The 20,487-nt window shown below is 41.4% G+C and overlaps 1 protein-coding gene across 1 annotated transcript; it reads right to left on the reverse strand.

Annotated features, from left to right (window-relative positions):
• Positions 1-13,730: 13,730 nt before the first annotated feature.
• LOC140927247 (uncharacterized) lies at positions 13,731-19,660 on the reverse strand. The gene is made up of 8 exons (XM_073376886.1): positions 19,556-19,660; positions 18,753-18,815; positions 18,503-18,556; positions 17,958-18,008; positions 17,035-17,562; positions 15,753-16,516; positions 14,752-14,921; positions 13,731-14,605 (listed from the first exon to the last, which is right to left on the reverse strand). The coding sequence occupies exons 1-8, from the start codon at positions 19,654-19,656 to the stop codon at positions 13,916-13,918; spliced, it is 2,421 nt and encodes an 806-aa protein (XP_073232987.1). The 5' UTR covers positions 19,657-19,660; the 3' UTR covers positions 13,731-13,915.
• Between the last annotated feature and the right edge of the window lie 827 nt (positions 19,661-20,487).

Raw genomic sequence — 20,487 nt, forward strand, 5'->3', positions numbered from 1 at the left:
AAAATTCAATAAATCGAAAGGGGTAAACATCACACTGAAAATATGTAGTCCGAGATGGTGGCTTTAAATTTTGCAGTTGAATCCATTGTTAAATAATCAAATGGCAGGCTATTTCGGTCAATGATAGTTCTCGGCCAGAAGCTGTATTAGTACGTATCACGGGATGGCTGAAGTGGAGTAAAATTCAGTGGATGAGATACTCTGGTTTTTAGGGAAGACTGATGATGTACATAGCAGGGGATATCAATGGCGGCCTGGTTGGTAACACATTTGTACATTAGTGTTCGTCTAGCTACTTGTCTTCTTTTTTCGAGAGTTGGCCAATTTAGTTGCTTTAGCGCGTTGGTTACGCATCCCTCCTCTTTCCTGTACGTTCTTATTACGAAGCGTGCTGTCCAGCGCTGGACCTGTTCGAGCCATGATTTCTGATATGTTTAAATTTAATCTTTTTCAACAACTGAGAGACAGTGACATTAGTATTCATAAATGTACAGTGTAACTAAGTGGATTTTTTTTAGTGTTGTTAATAGTTTTTAGTGGTTCTTAATATTTTTAATTAGTTTTCAGTGAAATGTAATTTAGAATAATATTCTAAATTTTATATACTGGACATCTTGTTAAGACCAACGTGATAGATATCTCCAGTATAAATAAAGCTTTTATTATTATTATTATTATTATTAATTGCCATCCTACGATCAGCCTTGCTGTGTCTCAGAGAAACCAGGAGCAAGAGAAAAGCAGCCAATATATCTGACATTAACATTACATCGGAAAGTGCGCAAGCCAGAATTTAAGTAGTAACTTCTTATCAGTTTGAATTATGATTTTTAAATAGTTTTTATAATTATTATTTTTTTATTAACTTTTTGATGCTTTTTATAATTGTTATTAGTAGTCTTTAGATAGTCATTTTAGGACCATTCTCTTTCGTACACAAGAAGAATGTACATAGGGTATATATTTTAATATTTCATATTCTTGAATCTGTAAATAGTAAAATTTAATAATTATTATATTTATCATTGGGATGAACATAGAAATTTTCTTTTTTTTTAGTTTATAGACAGTTGTTTACATTTGCTCTATTGAAAACCACCAGACCACCAAGAAGTCTTTTTAAAAAAATGAAAAAAAAAATATTATTATTATTATTATTATTATTATTATTATTATTATTATTATTACTAACCCTAACACTTCGATGGGTTGAAGGCCATATGCCACAACTTCGCCCATTCAACCAATTTGTCCAGATCAGATTGGAGACGGATTGCATCGTCGGAATTGTGTACCAGACCATACAACAGTGTCGTCAACAAATAACTTAATATTTGAGGTAATATCATCACCTATATCATTAACGAATAACAAGAAACACAAGGGACCCAACACGATTCCTTGCGGGACTCCGGATCTCGCGCAAGACTTCTCACTGTACTCGCCTTAAAGGAATTAGAGTACTATGGCATTCGTGGTTTACTCTTAGCCTGGATAAAGGCATGGCTAATAGGAAGAACTCAACAGGTGTTAAGTAACAGAGTGGTTTGTGTGCTATTTTATCGAAGGCTTTAGAAAAAATCTAAGATCAAAAGATCAGTCTGGTTTCTATCATTTACTGACCAGGCTAGATGCTCTACGGTATTGATAAGTTGCGTCTCGCATTAGTTAAATAGCTAATAGGATAAATAGCATTTCCAATCATACAAGGCGAATTTACGATTTACACTGTTTATGTAACATTTTGGTAGTGAAAATTCCCAAGATGAAGGTTTGCAACCCTTCCCCGTTTGGGAAAACGTGTTTTGTGACGTCATTGACGAAGCGATGTCACGTTATTTGAAATCACGTTTTGTTGAGCCACATTCGTAGTTCACTGTTCAGTAGCACTAATGGAAGCAAACCGTTCTAAATAGCATTTATTAAAATATGCATATTTAATTAGGTAGTCATGCCTTAAGTGGCCTGAGTTGTTAAAGCTTTGTTACTAATTACAAAGGAAGGTTTTCGAAACGTAAGCGAAGTAAAAGGGAAAAAGCAAAAAAAAACTTAAGGTCAGATTCTGAAGGACAGATGCATCATATAAACACCCGGGACTTCATGTTTACATATATATACAAAATTAGACAGAGGGTACAGCAATTTAGACAGGAATAAGATAAAGGTTAAAGAAAACTTTGGAAAAAAAAAAATCGATGATCGTCGCGTCTACAAGCTACAGTTTACAGGCGAGCAATGTATCCGTCAAATCGAAGCTTCAACATCCCCCCCGGGCAACCCCCCGGGCATTTGACTTTTTTGAAAATTATTGTTCAAATTCTCCCCTACCCGGGCCAAAATGTTTGAAGGCGATTGGCTGACCATCATCCGTGGTTCCTGTCCGGTCCTTACTGACAGTGACAATTGAATGTTAATCATTGTTGAGATGGGACGCCACAGCCAGTAGGGTTCGGCACATGCTCCCGACACGTAACTGTAAGCCTTAGGCTAAAATATTAAAAAACATAAAACAGCCTCTCTTCACTCCTAATAACTAAACAGAACAGAAGAGGGCGAATCAACATACAAAAGAGAGCAAATCGACAAACACGAGGAGGGCATATCGACACATATGAGGGCATATCAACACTTGAGGGGGCAAATAAATATAAAAAGGGGGCAAATCCACCAGACTGTAAATGTTTTTGCCACCACTCTAAAGAATCACCCAAACATTATTGCCATCATCAACTTGACCATATGAGAATATTTTAAAGAATTGAAGTTTTCACTAAAAATTATAGTCTAACATCTTTGGTAAAGAGATGGTACCCGAAAAATTTGAAATCTCTTTAAATGGCAAAGATGACCTTTTAAATCCTGTAAAAAATCGCCAAAATATATTCCAGGTCTAAACTGAAAAACAAAATAGACTTAAAAAAATTTCCAACCAAATTCATAGACTAACCCCTTTGAAAAAATCTAAAAGGGTGGCCAACGAAGTTTCAAATCTTCAAATTTAATGAAAATGACCTAAGTACGAGACAAAAATATCACCCGACATCGTTTCCAACTTCATTTTACTTTACCAGAATTATAAAAAAGCACTGTATTCACTAAAGGGTGAATTGTGCCGAAAAAACACCCTCGCAGATTTCCAGATAGAATAACTCCAGTCACTAAAGAAAATATAAAAATATAAAAGGATTCACCCTTACAAGAGTAATTTTTTTTCCATTTTCACCAAAATAAAATCTCAAAAAGGTGACAATTTTAAGCAATTGACCCTGAAAGGGTGAAAAATGTCAACGAATCAAAAAGAAAAAGGGTCAATTGTGTAAAAAAAAAACACCCACGCAGAATTCCAGATAAAATAACCAAAATCACTTATATAAATATCAAAATTTTATAGCATTCACCATTACAAAAAAATTTTTTGTCCATTTTCATCCCAAAAAATCCAAAAAAGGTAAAAATTGTAAAAAATACACGCTTGAAGGGTAAAAAATGTCAACAAATCACCCAAAAGAAAACGGGTGATTTGTGTCAAAACAACACACACGCAGAATTCCAGATAGAAATACCCCAATAACTAGAATAAAAGTCAAAGTTTCAAAAAAATTCACTATTAAAAAAGTAAATTTTTGCCCTTTTCACACAAAAAATATCTCAAGAAGGTAAAAATTGCAAAGAATTCATCCGTAAGAGTAAAAAGTGCAAAGAATTCACCCTTGAAGGAAAAAAATTGCAAAGAATTCATCCTTAAAAGGTCAAAATTGCAAAAAATTCATTCTTTAAGGGTGAAAAATGCCAAGAATTAACCCTCAAAGGGTAAAAATTGTAAAAAATTCACCCTTCAAGGGTGAAAAATGCAAAAAAATCACCCTTCAAGGGTGAAAATTGCAAAAAATTCCCTCTTAAAGGGTAAAAATTGCAAAGAATTCATCCTAAAGAGTAAAAATTGCAAAGAATTTAATCAGCGAAGGAAGCTAGGGTGAATATTTTCCCGAAATTTTGACTTTGATTTACTTGTCTCCCTCTTAAAAAATTACTTTCGATGAAAATAGTTAATATCCTTCTTGAGTGAAACGCTAGGAGGTGTCGACTTCAATGTTTTATTGTTTTGGTTTTTGTTGTTTGAAAATTGGACTTGTGAAAGTTACAAAAAAACAAATAACATGTGGCGTGTCTTCCAGTAGCGTTTACAGCCGAGATGTAAATCAAATCTTAGCAAACCAAAGGTTGAAAAGACTACTTTAAGAACAAAGGCTGTTATAGCACTGTCTCAGTTGCACGTTAACCCTGAGATTTTAACAAAACCTGCGGGATAAAAACGCTAAACGCGCAATTGCAGACAAAAAAAGGAAAAGTGAGAAAAGAATTGTAAAATGTGAACAAAAAAAAAAGAAAGAAAAAAGGCGAAAGAGGCGAAGTAGTACACACAAGCATTAAGAGAAGTAAAGTATGCTTATACTAAGAAAAATGACTTCAGTTTAGAAGCCAATTCAATTATTCTTAAAATGAAGAAAACAGAACCAATTTTTTTGTAATCCTGCCTATAAAAACAACGAGCTAATGTTTTTTTTTTCCTTTCCTCCTTGGAGTTTTAAATGCATCTTTTTCATATGTTTTTCTTCGTAAGATCAGTTATTTTTTTTACCTTAATTTTATTGCAGTTATTTTCTTTTCGTATCATTCCTGGCCCGCCTAGACTAGCTATAGCTGTTTGCGGTGCCAGGACACTTGTAAAAATATTCTTTAGAAAATTTATAATAAAGTCTTGAATTCTCTCTTGAAGTCTCGAACGCAGCAATACTAGAGGCATTGAGTTCTGAATTTCAGAGCTAAGGGAATTAGATAATTTAAAACACAAGTGAAAATTTCCTTACATTTGTCCTGCAGTAGGGCAAGCGGAACGAATTCTTACTTCAAGCGTTGCGTGAATGTACGGCACAGTTAAAACATGTTTTTGTCCCTATCGTTTTTTGTAAAGATACTTAGTTTGATAATATCTTCAAATTTTACAATTCGTAAGTTCACAAAAAAAAGATTTGGTATACTCCTGGTAGAATATTCTAACAACCCGTTCTTGAGGAGTAATCAAACGTTTAAGATTGACTGATGACTTGAGTCCCCGACACTCGCACAGTAATGTAAATATAAAAATAAGGATAAGGTAAACTATAATAGGGAGTGCATAAGCAGTTCATTATGAAGGCAGAAACTTGATTTGTGAATATTGCCCACTCATGATTGTGAGACTTTTCTTGTTACGTTAGCCGCGTAAGATTCAGAGTTTGCGGATTTCAGTTTGACGTTGCTGAGTCTGAGGTGTACAGGAGGCAATGAATTTCATTATCAACTTCGCCATAAAAGCCGTCTTAAGACGATCTCCAACTAGTTTTCAGGTAGCTTAGGAAAGCAATAGAGTGCAGAGTCGGTTCTTAAACTGTGTTTGTCTGATCTGCGTTTGGCTCAGGCCTTTATGTCATTGAGTTGTTTTTATTATTTTGTTCTAAATATCCTGATCTGCGTCGATCGGTTTTGAAAGTAGAGCAAGAGAAAAGAAAGCTACAAGCACCCCAAAATGACCTATCAGTAAGCATTAGCATTAAAACATCACAATTTAACCAAAATACAGTAACTGGAAACTTGTTAAATTTTAAGGCAACTTTTCGTGCCGTAAACCTACACCAGTGTATCAAAGAAAGCAAACTGTAGTTTTCCAACAAGTTACATTGTATTTACATATAATGTCATTTTTGTTTACTTTCATTAGGGAAACGTCACATCAGCTTCCCTTTCTTGTGCCGGACAGAACGAAGACCCGGTTGACACCTTGTTTGAAGTCCCTGACAGCCAGGGTAATTTTTACCATGCCTTTATAGAAGTATGCGACAAGGTTTTCAGTGGAACCCCAAGACAAACCATCAAGTCGCGCATGCGAACATTGGGACTTAATCTAGTGCGATGTCCTACTACCGTCCTTGACATTGTTAGAAAGGCCAGGCCAGGACTTTGTAATTACAAAGTCATTTCGCTTATATCTAAGCGAGACGTCTTTGTCTTACAAGCTTACCACCAATCGCGCGTACAAAACGAAAGTAGCAGGTGTTTTAACCTAGGCAATGCTAATTCATGCGCCAGTTACCTGCAGAAAGCTAGTCTAGACCTTTCATTCATAGATTTCAGTCAAAGGGCAAAGAACCAGTCACTCGCATTGCCTTTCCGCGATGTAACCGGTACAAATCTGCCTACGGGACAAAATTTATCTGCCCTCTGTCACGCTTGCAAAACAATGCCCACCACTGCTACTGACACCGAGAATAGATGTCACTCTTTCCTTGGGACGACGGCTGCTCAGATTCCGTGGTATTCTGAAAGCGCCTGTGCGAGTAAGTCGGCCGACCGGCGATCGAAAGAAAGGGGCGAAGAATTGGAAGAAGATGAACAGCAACGACGACAACAAGAGCAAGAAGAAGAAGAAGAAGAAGAAGAAGAAGAAGAAGAAGAAGAAGAAGAAGAAGAAGAAGAAGAAGAAAAAGAAGAAGAAGAAGAAGAAGAAGAAGAAGAAGAAGAAGAAGAAGAAGAAGATGACGACGACGAAGAGGAAGGGGAAGAAAAAGAGGAAGAGACAGGACAAGAAGAAACACTGAAAGAAACGGAGAGACAAGAAAAAAAAGGAGTAGCGGTGGAAGAAAGTGACGAAGAAGGAGAGAACTTGAGTTTTGAGCCCGGCGAATCAGGCGCCGACGTGAAACTAGAGGAGGTAGAAAGTATCTTAGAAAGTCGAGGACTAGATCCCGTGCCATTTAAAAGGGTCGTGAGGGAAATCAAAGCGATGAAAACCTTTTATACTAGCGAGTTTAATCACAAGAGGCGCTCTGGCAAAATAACAATGACGACGTGGCTAAAACTCGTCGAACGCCTTGTCACTTTCCTAAGTTTCGGCGCGAGTAAGTTGGAGGTGACGCCCTCGTTAGCCCTGGTAAAAAACCTGCCGCTCGTAGAGTCTTTCATTAGCCACCTGCGTACGGACAGGCGAGTGCAAAATTCCACTGCCGCCTGTTATATTCAATCTTTGGTGACCACTTCAAACTTCCTGGGTGCAGACCAAAGGTACGAGGATTTTCAAGGTGACTCTGTCTCTAGTGACCTTCGCGCGCTCAGACGGCAATTGGAAAGAGCAAAAGCCTTCACAACTAGCATGCCGGACGTCAGACTTTTATGGCCTCAGTACCAAGAGTTGGTTCGAAGCCTTCACTGCCAGTACCAGGACGCACCTGCCGCAAGCAAGGCGCGGCTGCACATGGATTTTACGATGCTTCTCCTTTTCGCTGTCAATCCAGGTCGAGGCAGAGAACTGAGGACTCTTCGCTTGCTGACGGAAATGCCAGAAGGCGGCGTGCAGACTCTGTTAAGAGGCTTGCCCGAAGGCGACAATGTAGTAGTCATCTCAGACAACGGCCCAGTCTGGTTGGTTGAGACGGGGTACAAGACCGCCGCAAAATATGGCCCAAACGTCGTGCAGTTTGATCAAGAGTTTGATTTCCTGACACACCACCTCAGGGAATACAGAACAAGGTCGAGACCAAGACTGCTTTGCAGAGAGAGCAGTCACGACTACTTCTTTGTGAACAAACGCGGCATGCCTTTCCGATCATCGAGCTCATTTTCCCTCTACCTATCGACCATTTTTAAGAGAAACTTGGGCTTGTCCTGCGGGATAAATGAAATGAGACATGCCCTGGTCGAGCACTTTCGATCTTCGCCTGAAAGTTCTGACGCGAGACTTGCCGAATCTCTTGCGCGTGTTTGCAAACACACTTTGAGAACCCAAATAAATATTTACGATCGCCGAACACAACAGGAGCGCACGTCACAAGCATTACGCTACCTCGGTAAGTCGGCCTTGAATTCTATTTTTGATGAGCCTCCGACTACCTCAGGAGCGACCTCTTCCGATAACGAACAGGAAGTAGATTCAGATGATTTGCCGTCTCCCGGAGAATTATGCGCGCTTATTCCTTCCGATGTGAACCCAGGGCGGCCAGACGTTTTTTTAGCCAAAGTATTGAAGTACACCCACGACGGAAGAGACGTTCGGTTGGCCTGGCTTCGAGAATTAGATACGCGCCCAAATTATTACGAATTTCAAGCGGGGACGGATGTTTGGCAAGAAAAAACCAGCGCTCTGATCTATCCTATCGACGTTCACTTCCATCGACTTGAAGGGTTGTACGAGCTCAGGACACCCAAGAGACGCATCTTTACGCTTGTTCGGAAACCATCCACTCAACCGTAGGCATCTCAGAACCATCTTGGAAAGGCAAGGCGATCAAGTTTTTGACTCCCTTTGAATGTCCTTGATTGAACGAACTATCAAACGATTGGCAAACAAATATATATTTATATAAAAAAATTATAAAAAAAAACAAAAAAACATTAAGCATGACCCGTGACTTGCTCACGCCTTATTGTCTGAAATCGTTATGCAAATGCAGACTGCGAGAACTGCGCAGTCACGATCATAATTTTTCTTCTTCTCTTGTGAATCGCGCTATAACCGTCAAATAATTGCAGACCAAAGGCTAGGCTTTCCGCTGCCGTGGTAAGACCGTTAGCGCGCGTGCCTAACGTCTTCTGTCTTCAGGCTGGGAGGAAGGCCTCCTGCACATCTGGGACAGATTGCACGGTGCATGCGGGCGCGCGCGAGGTTTCTTCCCACGCCAGTGGATGGCCCAGCTTTGTTCCTTCTGCTTATTTCACTTGTACGCGTGATTTACCAGCTCTCAACCTTCAAATCGTAGCAGCTTGCCCATCTGTCGTGTGTGAATACTGTCATGTAATGCTCAGCAAGTTGTTTGAGTCGCGTGCCCTTCACGAGAAGGCACGTCCTGTTATCTGCTGAGGGTAAACGGCATTTGGATTATAGTTTGAGTTTTAATTGGAGCACACGTGTTTCATTGTCTTTTAGAGTCACGAAAGATGGGCAAGCGAAAAAAGAAAAAATCCGTACAACGCTACCAGCGAGACATGGCACGGCTGGAAAAACATCTTCAGTCAAAGTGTTTAGTGTGCCTCGGTAGTCTTGAGGTTCCTTCTAGCAGACTCTCATGCTGTCGGAAACGAGTTCACGAGGAGTGCCTTCTTAAGTGGTTTGTTCATTCCGAGGGACGGATACGAACTAGTTGCCCACATTGCAAGCAGTCTATTTTTCCTTTCAATCTTACAGAAGGCCCTCCCCGGTGCATCCCTTTAGGGTTCTTTCCCTTTGCATTTACGCGTGTCCATTTCGCGCCACTACAGCCGCGATTGGAGGACATCGAGTGGCGCTTTCTCAATCCAAGACCAATTCCAGAACCACCCCCGGGGTGGGCAGACTTTCTTCAGCATGGTCGGGCTACGCGTGCTTGGGAAGTAAACTAAAATGTAAACTTTAATGTGCGTTCATAAGAGAGCGGTATAGTTTATAGTTTAGTTCATCTATTTTAATACTTCGTCATTTTTAGTACTGTAGTTTGTAGTTTTTTTTATGCAGTGCCCTATTGAAAACCACATTATGTGACATAGGCCACCTGTAAAAAGAACTTTTTTCTTATTATGGCTAGTGAAGGCAGGTTTCAGCAACCATGACGTTGCCAAGGCAAAGAGAACGTCAAAAAAGCGGTGCGAGTTTTTTGAGCGGCTTCAAAATCTCTGATGTAGATCAACTCATTCTTGCACGAATATTAAGGTCTGAAGTTACTTTGGTCTAAAAAATTGGACGTGAGCCGTCTCTTTATCAGATATGAAGACACTCATTCAGCATTGAATTATTTAGTTTTGAAATGAAGCTTTGATATAAAGATTCTGTATCTAAATGTCCTCGGTATAGGTGGTTTTCATCCAATCTCAGGAGACACAAATAACAATGGTGAAATGAACAAATGCTGGTGGGCAAACAAAACGAGCTAATGAACGATTTTTTGTTTACTGTCCACCAGCATGGCGGCGATGACGTAACGTGAAAACCACCTATAACGATATTCTTTGCCCGGGTAGCCGTAAAATATTCGGAATACTATTGAAACAGGGAAACACCTGCAGCTCGGTATTCTACTTCAATTTGACACCAATAAAGTAAATTGGCCACCGTAAAGATGTTTCCTCTTTTTTTTTTTCTTTTTCTCTATGACCTGAATTATGGCGCTTCCTATTAAGGAAACTTTTAACGCAGACAGAAACCTTCCAGTTAGACTGGAACAGAATGTTTCCTTTAACCTGCAAAATCACAAACTTCACAACGCCTAGTAAGCTTCAAGAGATTTTTCAGTGCAAAAAATACTCCACGAAACCTGCTAATAACGTTGTACAAACGTGACGTTTATCAAATTTGGTTAAGTTGACTTCCCGTTATTATCTCTGCAGTGAATAATTGGAAGACAGACTTCTTCTTCTATTGCAAAAAGTTCCTTTTTTCAAACGAGCTAATCACCATGCTCAGATCGCGAAAGTTATTTTAAGATACTTTCGTGACTGTTTTTAACCGGACAATGATGACAATATTCTAGTTAATCAACCACGAGAGTAGAGACCCTATTTTTAGGGAGTTATTATAACTCCAAAAATGGAGTAAAAATTTTAGGTACAGGATAACTCCTTTTTTGGGGTTATTTCAACTCCTCAATATCTGGGGTCACTTTTATTCCTGAAAAAGAGTTCTTTAAACCCCTTTTTGGAGTTAAAATAACTCCCCAAAAAATAACTCCACTGTAAGGAGTTAAATTAGGCCCACTAGAGGAGTTATTATAACTCCTTGAAAATTACTGTGCAGTTATTTTAAATAACGAAATGCTGAGAAATTCACCTTTAAACCGACTTAGCGGACTTGCGGTTTCTAAGCTTCGAGAAAGGCCGGCGAAGCATGTCAATCAATCTGAATTGTGTTGCGTGGGAAAATAGGCTTAAGCAAACCTGAAGTAAAAAAGATAGGTTGTGTGTGAAGCTTTCTTTTACTGGAAGAATTCACAATTGACTTGTCTTCAAATATTTCTTAGCTTTGTGCGCAAGTTGCCTGTGATTGGTCTATTAAAGAGGTGAATGGGGGTATTTTTGAGGGCTTATTACCGGCGAAGGGAGGAAGTTGGCCAGCTAAAAAACTGTGCGTATTATATAATAGAGAGTGAACTGCGCGCTGGTGACAGTCTCAAGTTTGTGACACGCGGTGTTTGGCTCTGAGAGACGAACGAAGATCGGCTTGCGATAGAGTATAAATGTGACGGTGTATGGAACGGGGGAGACTGGAACCAAACGGCCACCGGCGCCGCCATCTTGTCAGCTGATGTGCGATCCTCGCTCGAGTTTTGAGTTTGAGGGCGAAAATAAAAAACAATCCTGTTGTGGGAAAAGGCAGCAAGTGCTAGGTAGGTTTTTGCAATAGTGCTTTTATTGTTTTTGTTAGAAAGAAATGGCTATAGACCGGTCCCAGAAAATTTCGGCGTTTAAGACTAGTCATCAGCATAAAAGGAGCTACAATAGCGTGCGTGCAGCATGTGTTGGAGAATCGCAGGAAATACAGGCATTTTCTATAATTTGTCCACCTATCAGTCATAGTTTAATAATGGTAATAGACCTTGTCGCAGTTTTCGACGCCATCTTGACGAATAGGCAAACGCGTTAGAAATTACAGTACTTGTATTAGAATCTTATGTCCAATAATTTCCGTAGAAAGGCTGTTTTGCAAAAAATATCTGAATTTTAAACTAATGCTTCACTCCTAGGGATTCTACTGGAAAAAAAAAAAAAGAAAGAGAACATTGAGGGCGTTACATGCGCTAGAAGACGCAGAACCACTTTTTGAAATTTTCTATACATTTGTCTGTAAGTCGGAAAGTCCCGGGAAAAATTACAGACAAATATATGGTAAATCTAAAGCAAGCCTCCGGAGAAATTTAAGCACAGGTACGCGCCCCCCCAATTTTTTAGTACAATCCTTTGTTTGGTAGCGCTTTAGTTTAGAAGTCATACCTTTTTCAGAACAGCCGTTTTACGGAAATTATTCGACATTAGATTCTCATACAAACACTGTAATTTGTCACGCGTTCTCGTCACGATGGCGTCGAAAACCGTGACAAGGTCTATAAGAAGAGTACGACATAAAAATAGCCGAATAAGAGGATATGAAAGAACAAACTCTAATAAGAAATTGATTTGTAATTTCCAACGCTGTTCGAGTAAGGGAGTACTGTTTGACAGTCCAGGAATTGCCGTAGCCATAGGATATTAATGGAATTGGATTTCTGTTGCAAAAGATGTTTGAAGGGAGTGGCTCTGTTAGCTGAATCCAATTTATAAGTTAGTGAAAAGAGCGCGTTTGCAACAGTGGCAGCCGATTCTCTGTCCAGACCCACCACCCGCGCTCCAAAGAAAAAAACAGCCCCTATATTGTTCGAGCAGAATTTTGCAATTATGGTAAAGGTGTTCTACAAGGCTGTATTCTGTCCCAGTTTATGCCCCTGGTTTACTTTTAATATCTAACTCAGCAGCAGGTTCGCAGCAAAGTCTTGACAGACTATCAAAATACTGTCAGGATTGGCTTCATAAGATTAATGCAACTGAAACAAGAGTTATTGTATTTCCAAACAAGGGTAGAAAATCAACGATAGATAAACGCAATTTTCTGGTTAGCAATGAACACATTGAAATCGTCAATAATTATACCTTACATGTTGGAGTGAAATTTTCTGCCGATGGATATCTTACAAATCGTAAAGAAAACTCAACAGGAAAAACCAAGGGGTCCTTAATTTGTGGTGGCCTAGTCGCAGTTTTTGTTAGAGTTATTCTGTGTCGCGTATGGGTGACCCGATGTAGGTAATCTCCACATTTGTAATTGTCTATCGTTTTGAATAACCGGTAGGTTCTCATTTTGTTGCTTTGGTTAGCAAGTTTTCTAGTGTCGTTACTTATTTCACTTAGCCCTCTGTGTAGTTCGATATCCTTAAGCCGTTGCCTGATTTTTACGATGTTTACGATTCCTAGTGTGCTTTCATCCAGAATTCTCCTAACCCTATCTGTTCCAATAATGAAGCTTTTGATTTTTTTTTGCTCCAGAAAGCTTTGTTTTCATTCCGTTTAATAGTATTGTATGACATTTTGGGATAATTCGTTTTCATTTTTGGTTAAGGTTAAGGGGAAAAAACCAGAACTTAAAGTTCCTACATTGGGCTTCAATTCTGATTGGAAACCATTGCTGTCTCAGCTTTTCAGGCATTGACGGTTATTGCAGTATTTATTAACTCCCAGCAACCACTTCAGGAATTTATTCTGAACTAATTCTGCTGGATCCTTTTCTAATTGTCCACTGCAATCAATCCCCCATAGTTCACTCGCATAAAAGAGTATGGGAGATGTCAGTGCATCAAATAACTTCCAGATTCCAGCTTATTTAGCAATTTTGGTACATCACTTAGATAGAAATTAAAAAGGGTAGGTGACAACATGCAACCTTGCTTCACCCCGGCTTGACAAGTAAAGGATTGGGTTAATTTGTTATCAATTTTAACTGCCGATCTAGCAATTGACGGAGCATGAAAAGAGTAAATTTCGGTGCTTCTGTGGTTTAGATTTCACGTACTTCTTGTCAATAAGCATTCTACCTTTGTATACCCTCTTTCTCTCTGCCTTGAGTCAGAGCAGGACAAGATACAGTTATGATCATGCGAAAGCAACATTTTATTGACAGTTTTAATTGCTATCTTTTACAGGCATCCTGCACTTCAACCGGCAGACACACTACTGTCGAAAAAGGAAAGTAACAAGAAGGAAGGCAAAATGGAACACAAGTACCGAATAAACAAGTACTGAATAAACTGCTTAAAGTACAAGTACTGAATAAACTCTGAAGCGCCACGTGCAAAGTCATTCACGGGCAGTCACTGCGATGCGGGAGATCTCAATCGGGGGTCAAGAACTCCTTCCAGGGCGAATCGTCCGGCATTCTCCTGCGGAAAGCTTCCAGAGCGGCTAGTTTTGCCGCTCGACCGCGTTGTCCGATCACCGTGTTGGAAACTCTTCTCAGTTGTTCCCAGAAGAGTGCGCGACCGCTGCTAAGTTGAACACAGAGCAGTTTAGGCACCAGCGTGGCTAGCTCTCCTATGCGCCTGAGGCACTGTAGCCTATTTCTCTCGACGTCTAACATGGAGCACAGTATCCCCTTTACGGTCTGTTTTCTGGTCACCCTCTGACCGGGGGGCAAGTCTGCCGGGACGGCGAGGTCGTACAGTTGGTGAACTGCCACGGAACTCGCAAGGAGTCGACTGAAGAGAGCGCCCTTGCTAGTAGACGCCCTACCGAGGAGATTGCAGAGGTCCAGGTGTCGTGTGAAGACGCTGCAAACGGCACAGCGGAGGTCTTGCGAGCAGGGTTTTCGTGGCTGCTCTTGTAGCCAATATTGACCGCCTTTCAGAGCACAGCTGTCTTCTCGGCAGTTACAGTTGTCGCGGCCGCAGATGACGAAGAGGGCTGCCATCTTCTCACCAAGCAGTTGGCGGCGTGCGTCTGCAATCAGGTTGCTAGTGGCCTCTTGTGCCCTCTCGGGGTCTCCTTGCCAAGCGCCTGCCCTGGGCATGGCGGTTCGTATTTCCTGTTTGGAAAGAGAAAGAACAAAAAATGCAGTGTTTCTGATTGTGTCATCGGCGGACGGAAAATGTTCTCCTTAAAAATAGCAACGATAACGATAACCATAAGAAGGATAGGGAGGGATAAGAGACCATCAGTGTGGACACCCACCTCTTGGCGAAGCGGCTGGTGCTGTCGGAAGAAAGTTAACATGTCCTGCCACGTCTCCGCGTCTGGGAAGGCGTCAAGCCTGAGTCCCGCGACCGACCCGTCCTGCAAGCCCCAGGGATTTGCCTCTTCTTCCTCTTGCGCCGTCACTGGTTCGCCTGTCGTTTCTACACCTGCTGAAATGAAACAGGGAGTTCTCGCCGTTAATGATTTGGAAGTGAGTGAGCGTATCATTTATATTGCCCAGGTTCACATAAAAATATGATCAAATGCGCATTACAAAAATGAAGAGTTAAGATTAATGTAATATATAAAAATTAAGCAATATGAATGTCAAACAACTTAAAATATAAGATAAACGCTAAATAGAAAACAAACATTTGCTAGCCCAGCTGTGTCGCAACTTTAGCCGAAAAAATGATGTTGTGCCTTTGTTCCTTTACCAGTATGAAATTTTGCTCAATTTTGTTATTCTTGGGGTATTGATTCCATGTTTGTTATTCTTGTTGCAAGGAAATCTCTTGTTTCAGACTTCGCAGCATATTTGCTAGCACTTTCCTAATATAAGAAGAATGACATAAGCAATCTATCAATGCTTTTCAAGTTTGCTTCTTAGCTACCAAATGTTTGCGACTGTCTCAGCGTGTGCGCACAACTCCACAAACTGAAATCGGTCACTCCTGAGACCTAGAACACGAAGCTGGTATCATGTGCTGATACCAGCATGTATTGGTATCATAATAACGGATCATTGTTTTTATAGATTTGTATACATTTCGTTAGTTTTAATTTTTCCCTTTTTTACTCATTGTAAATATAATAGGATATGGTTGTATATTTGTAGATATTTTTCAATAATGTTGTTTACATGACTGTAAAGCGCCTTGAACATAGGATAAGAGCGCTATAGAAATATTATTATTATTATTATTATTATTATTATTATTATTATTATTATGTGCGAGTGATAATCGAGTTTGGTTTCATTTTTCAGCGTTCTTTACCTGGTTCCCTGCCCTCCGTCGCTTCTCCCACACGGGACGCCTTGGCTCTCCTCCCGCCTACAGAGGAAGTCTTTCTCTTCTTCCTTGCTGCGCGTGCGCCACCCACTGTCGTCGAGGTGTTCTCTCCGTCAGTCTCCCCGTGGTGGTCCTCCTCTGAGTCGCTGCTTTCCGAGCCGGGCCGGCTGCTCAGCCGTGCGAGGAGAGCACAGAGCATTGTCCGCTCGCTGTCCCCTGGTGGCTGTTGGGAGGTTCCAGCCTCCGAAGAAGACTCCGCGCTGGACTTGCCTATCTCCTGCATAACACTCTCCGGACAGGATATGAGGGGTTCGTTGGATTCCTCGCCGCTACTGCTGGAGTCGTCGCCCTGTCTCCAACCCCGCTTGAGGCTGGCGTGAAGCGTGTCCAAGGTGTCTGCCGATAATGCCTCAAAGGTGGCGAAGTTTACGCCAAACTCTACCATGGCGGAAGCCAGGTACTGCGGGCAGAATGACCCACTCTGGTAACTGATGGCCGCGTAGCGGAGGTTAAGGAGCCGTGCTCTACTCAGACCTGAGCCGGCGGTCGTTGCTTGACTGACCAAGCAGGCCACGTCGCACACCGCCAAACGCCTCAGCGTCAAATTGCTGGCCTTCGCCGACACGGTTATGTTCCCCGGTAAGAAACCCCCGTGTTCTTGCACTATCAGCCGCTTGGGAAAGCCGTGCGTGAATTCAGGGCTTGCGAGGCTCCAGGCCGGAGCGTCCCAGATCATGATATTTCCAAACCTAAGAGAGCAAGAGAGTAGGGTCAGTCCACAAAGGCTTGTCTATAGGTTTCCTGCTTTGCGCCCCCAAACCAGTCGTTCCAAAACAGACAGGGCTTCGTAAGTGTGCCGTTTAAGATTTTGTGGTTAAAATTATTAGTTCATTGGGTACCGTGTGGCGGTTTTTTTTTCCAGCGGTCCGCGACTGAATAAGTTCCCGCAAATAAAAGTTACCGCAAACACGTAAAATCTACTCCAGGGTGAATACTCTCTATAACTTAAATTCGCTACACAGAAGTTAAGTACTAACCAATCGTGTCTGTTCAATTACAACTTGCCCCCTTCATTCGGAAACGAAACGGTGTACATAGCATTGTAGGATTATTAAACAAAAAAACGAAAATGTTATCAATGCTGTGTACTTTCTAGAAAATCGCCAATAAATAGGAAACAAAAGGAACAAAATATCGTCAGTTCGCGCGAATAACCCCCCCCCCCCCAAAAAAAATAGCTTTTTACGAGTGTCTCTGAGCAACGTACCTGTCCAAGCGAACGCGGTTTAAATTGGCGTCAAACGGCGCTTGTCCGCTGGTTAGAGCCTCGGTCAAACGTGCGCTGTGACGGCGAAAGAGTTCCCACTTGTTCACCTTTGGGTGGGTGTGTCTGCGACTTGCCCGCTCAGTTGGATCAGCGGCGGGACGCGTATCTTTCCACCCTCTTTCCAGTCTCTCGGTGCAGTAGCTGATAGCGTTGGCAGCGTTGTCGAACAAAACTGCATTGGACACCTCCTCCCGCGAATCTCGAGGCACTATGTGCCTTGGCAACGACAGGCTGTCTAGCAGAAACAAGTCAAAGTTGAAAGCTAGAGGCCGGTCGGCGGATTCTGCGAATGCCAAGGGGAAATATGGCTCCACGCTCTCGACGTCCCTTTGGAGGGAAGCCGCGTCCTGTTGTCGATAAAAGGACTGACTACTTTCCTCGACCACATCCTGGTCCGCCACGAAGAAGGCCCTGTCCTGTGAGGACTCAACGTCACCATCTTCATCTTCTTCATCGTCGTGGTCAGCGCTGTAAGTGCAGAGGGACAGCAGATCATTTAGAATGGCGTTGATGGCAAACGCCAAACGTCATATAAACACGTACATAGAGACTTACCAACATTTCCGTACGGGCTATTCTACGTCAATGCACATGTCACCGAAAAGAAGGAAAAATTGGCGAAATAGCTGATGACAACTTGAAAGACTTTCTTTCACAAATACTCCTCAAGTGATCTCTTAAAAAGTTTTTAAAGTCATGTTGTTGTTGTTGTCGTTGTTTTTAATTCTTGATTCCTCCCTTCCCTCGCGGCAATCTGTAGCGCGATTTCGCGGGAAAATATTAGTTACTGTGAAGTATTTTCCTCATTCCTCAGCACAGCCGCATACGAGGGTTATGCATGTTAAGAAAGATGCTTGACCTACCTTCGGCCGTCTCGTGTCCCTTCTGCTCTCGCCTCCTGGTCAAAAAACTGTCTGAAAAAAACAGAAATGAATTAATACACAGCAAATAGATACAGTCGTTTAACCCCGTTGTCAAAAAGACACCTTCAATTGTAATAGACTACTAAAGAAATTTATGAGGACATGAGAAGCGACAAATCATTCCAAAAGGATTTAAGGAACGGGCATTCCCAAAAGAGGTGCAAAAGAGTTTCCGAGCTTTCTTTACAGAAACTGCATTGATCATTAGATTTGATTCCAATTTTAAAAAGGAAATAGTTTGTTGCCAATTTTCTATGCAGAAGTTGAAATTGAAATACACGCAATTTAGATTCGTTAGTACATAGAAAAGCAAGGGTATATGACTTACACCAACCCCAATCAATCATGTAAATAAACTCCCGTCAAAAAAAGGCAACAAAAAAACCGATTAATTTCGAAAATGGTCTCAAATCCGCAATAACGATCAACGGGGTTGGGCAATACTAAGTGAATTAAGTAACCGAAAATCACGGTTAACCATTTACCTTGCTTCGGTGCGACTGCTTTTTTGAGTCCTCGGCCGGCGGGAACAAGAAGGCCTACACAGAATAAGAGACACGACATTGTTAACGTAGCCACGTCAAAAATGTAGTTAAAATTATGGTGGTGAAATTACGGTTTCATCGAATCAGCTAGTCAATTTGTGGTCCTCATCAGTCCCGATTTCGTTTTAAGCGGTTTTTCTCTGGGTTGCTAGTAATAGTTTCATGCTTGTCACGAAGCAAAAATCTGTACCTTTCTGGGCTGTCCGCCGTATCACTGCCAGCCTCGCTCGGCGCTGGCGGATCTTGTGAAGATCTGCAACAAAACAATCAGACATCCAACTTAAAAAAGCACGATAAGTGAGCAATCTGTTGGTTATTCTTTCGCCTCAGAAAATGAATTAAAGCGGGAAGAAGTAAACAGAACGATAAGTAGAATTTCTCACATATTTCTCCAAACCCAACGTAAAAACCGAAAACAAACTTAATTGAAAAGAGTTTCCGAGCTTTCTTTACAGAAACTGCATTGATCATTAGATTTGATTCCAATTTTAAAAAGGAAATAGTTTGTTGCCAATTTTCTATGCAGAAGTTTAAATTGAAATACACGCAATTTAGATTCGTTGGTACATAGAAAAGCAAGGGTATATGACTTAACCAACCCCAATCAATCATGACTTTTTGAATTTGTTTGTTTTTGCGCCGCTTTTTCCGGCGATCCGCAAAAATAAGTTCCCGAAAATAACAAACATATTATCAATGCTGGGTACTGGTACTGTCTGGAAATCGCAAAAATCAACTTCCAGCAAAACATAAAAAATCGCAAATCCGCAAAAATAAACTCCCGCCAAAGAAAGGCAAAAAAAAAAACCGATTAATTTCGAAAATGGTCTCAAATCCGCAATAACGATCAACGGGGTTGGGCAATACTAAGTGAATTAAGTAACCGAAAATCACGGTTAACCATTTACCTTGCTTCGGTGCGACTGCTTTTTTGAGTCCTCGGCCGGCGGGAAAAAAACCGAAAACAAACTTAATTGAAAAATGACTTCCTACCTGGATGATTCCTGCGTCGCTCGTCCACCATCAAGCTGTTCTGCTTGATCCGATCTCTTCGCTGGGAAAAACTCTGCGATGCTCGTGGCTCTCTTCTGCATTGTCGAGTCTAGTCGATTGAACAAGTATTTCGCAAGGGGACACTTATATATCAGGGCACATTACGTCAATTTCTCCAAATAGACTCGTTGCCTTTTACATGACCATGACGTCATCCGTGTTTTCCCCGTGGAGCTATTTTTATATTCCAGCCGAGGGAATCTGGGTTTTTGCCCTGACGGGGCAAAAACCCAGGCTTCGCGCGGCGGCGTAATGGCTGACGCAATGTGGTGTGCGAGATAGCTCGAGGGTTTAACGTCGCAACTGACGGTTTCCTTTATCAATGAACCCAAACAAGAGCCCCCTTCGTTCAAGTTTGCGGCTGTGGCCAACGACGCCTCTGGAAGAATTTTCACATGGCAGGAAATAGCGCAAATCTAGCGGCTAGCTGAAAAGATGGATGCGAAAAGTGTACACTACTTGTTTTGTCAGTGATCATTTGCTGATTCTGTTCGGTGATGGTTGATGAGAAGGTTCATTCTGGCGAACCTTTCTTTCAATAAAGCACCAATGATATTTTGTGCAAAGAAGCGGCCTTTCTTTGAATAAGGAACCAGTGATATTTTGAGGGGGAAATTAGCGGTAAAATACCCGACGACAAAAGCTTGGACAGCTAGAAAAACGATCTTGCTGTAGTGTCCACATACAAATTCTCCCCGGTTGATCTTCATACAGTTTCATGTCGAATTAGTTGAGAGAATTAAACAGATCAAAGCACTTTCCATTAGGGGCCAGTTCCCTTTTCTGTAAGTAGGGTGGAACGGGGGAAGGGGGAGGGGAGTGGGGTGTGGTGGTGGGGGTTGTTGTTTGTTGGGGGAGGAGGGAACTGTTTG

Source organism: Porites lutea, chromosome 2, assembly GCF_958299795.1.
Source record: "Porites lutea chromosome 2, jaPorLute2.1, whole genome shotgun sequence".
In the NCBI taxonomy this organism is placed as follows: Eukaryota; Metazoa; Cnidaria; class Anthozoa; order Scleractinia; family Poritidae; genus Porites; species Porites lutea.

Bases quoted from the DNA above. Each gene is read 5' to 3' on its own strand.
- LOC140927247 (XM_073376886.1), bottom strand. From the start codon at position 19,656: ATGCAGAAGAGAGCCACGAGCATCGCAGAGTTTTTCCCAGCGAAGAGA. The intron at 17,563-17,957 runs GTAGGTCAAGCA...CTGCACTTACAG, and splicing joins GGGACACGAGACGGCCGAAG to CGCTGACCACGACGATGAAG. The intron at 14,606-14,751 runs GTGGGTGTCCAC...CTTTCCAAACAG, and splicing joins ACCAGCCGCTTCGCCAAGAG to GAAATACGAACCGCCATGCC.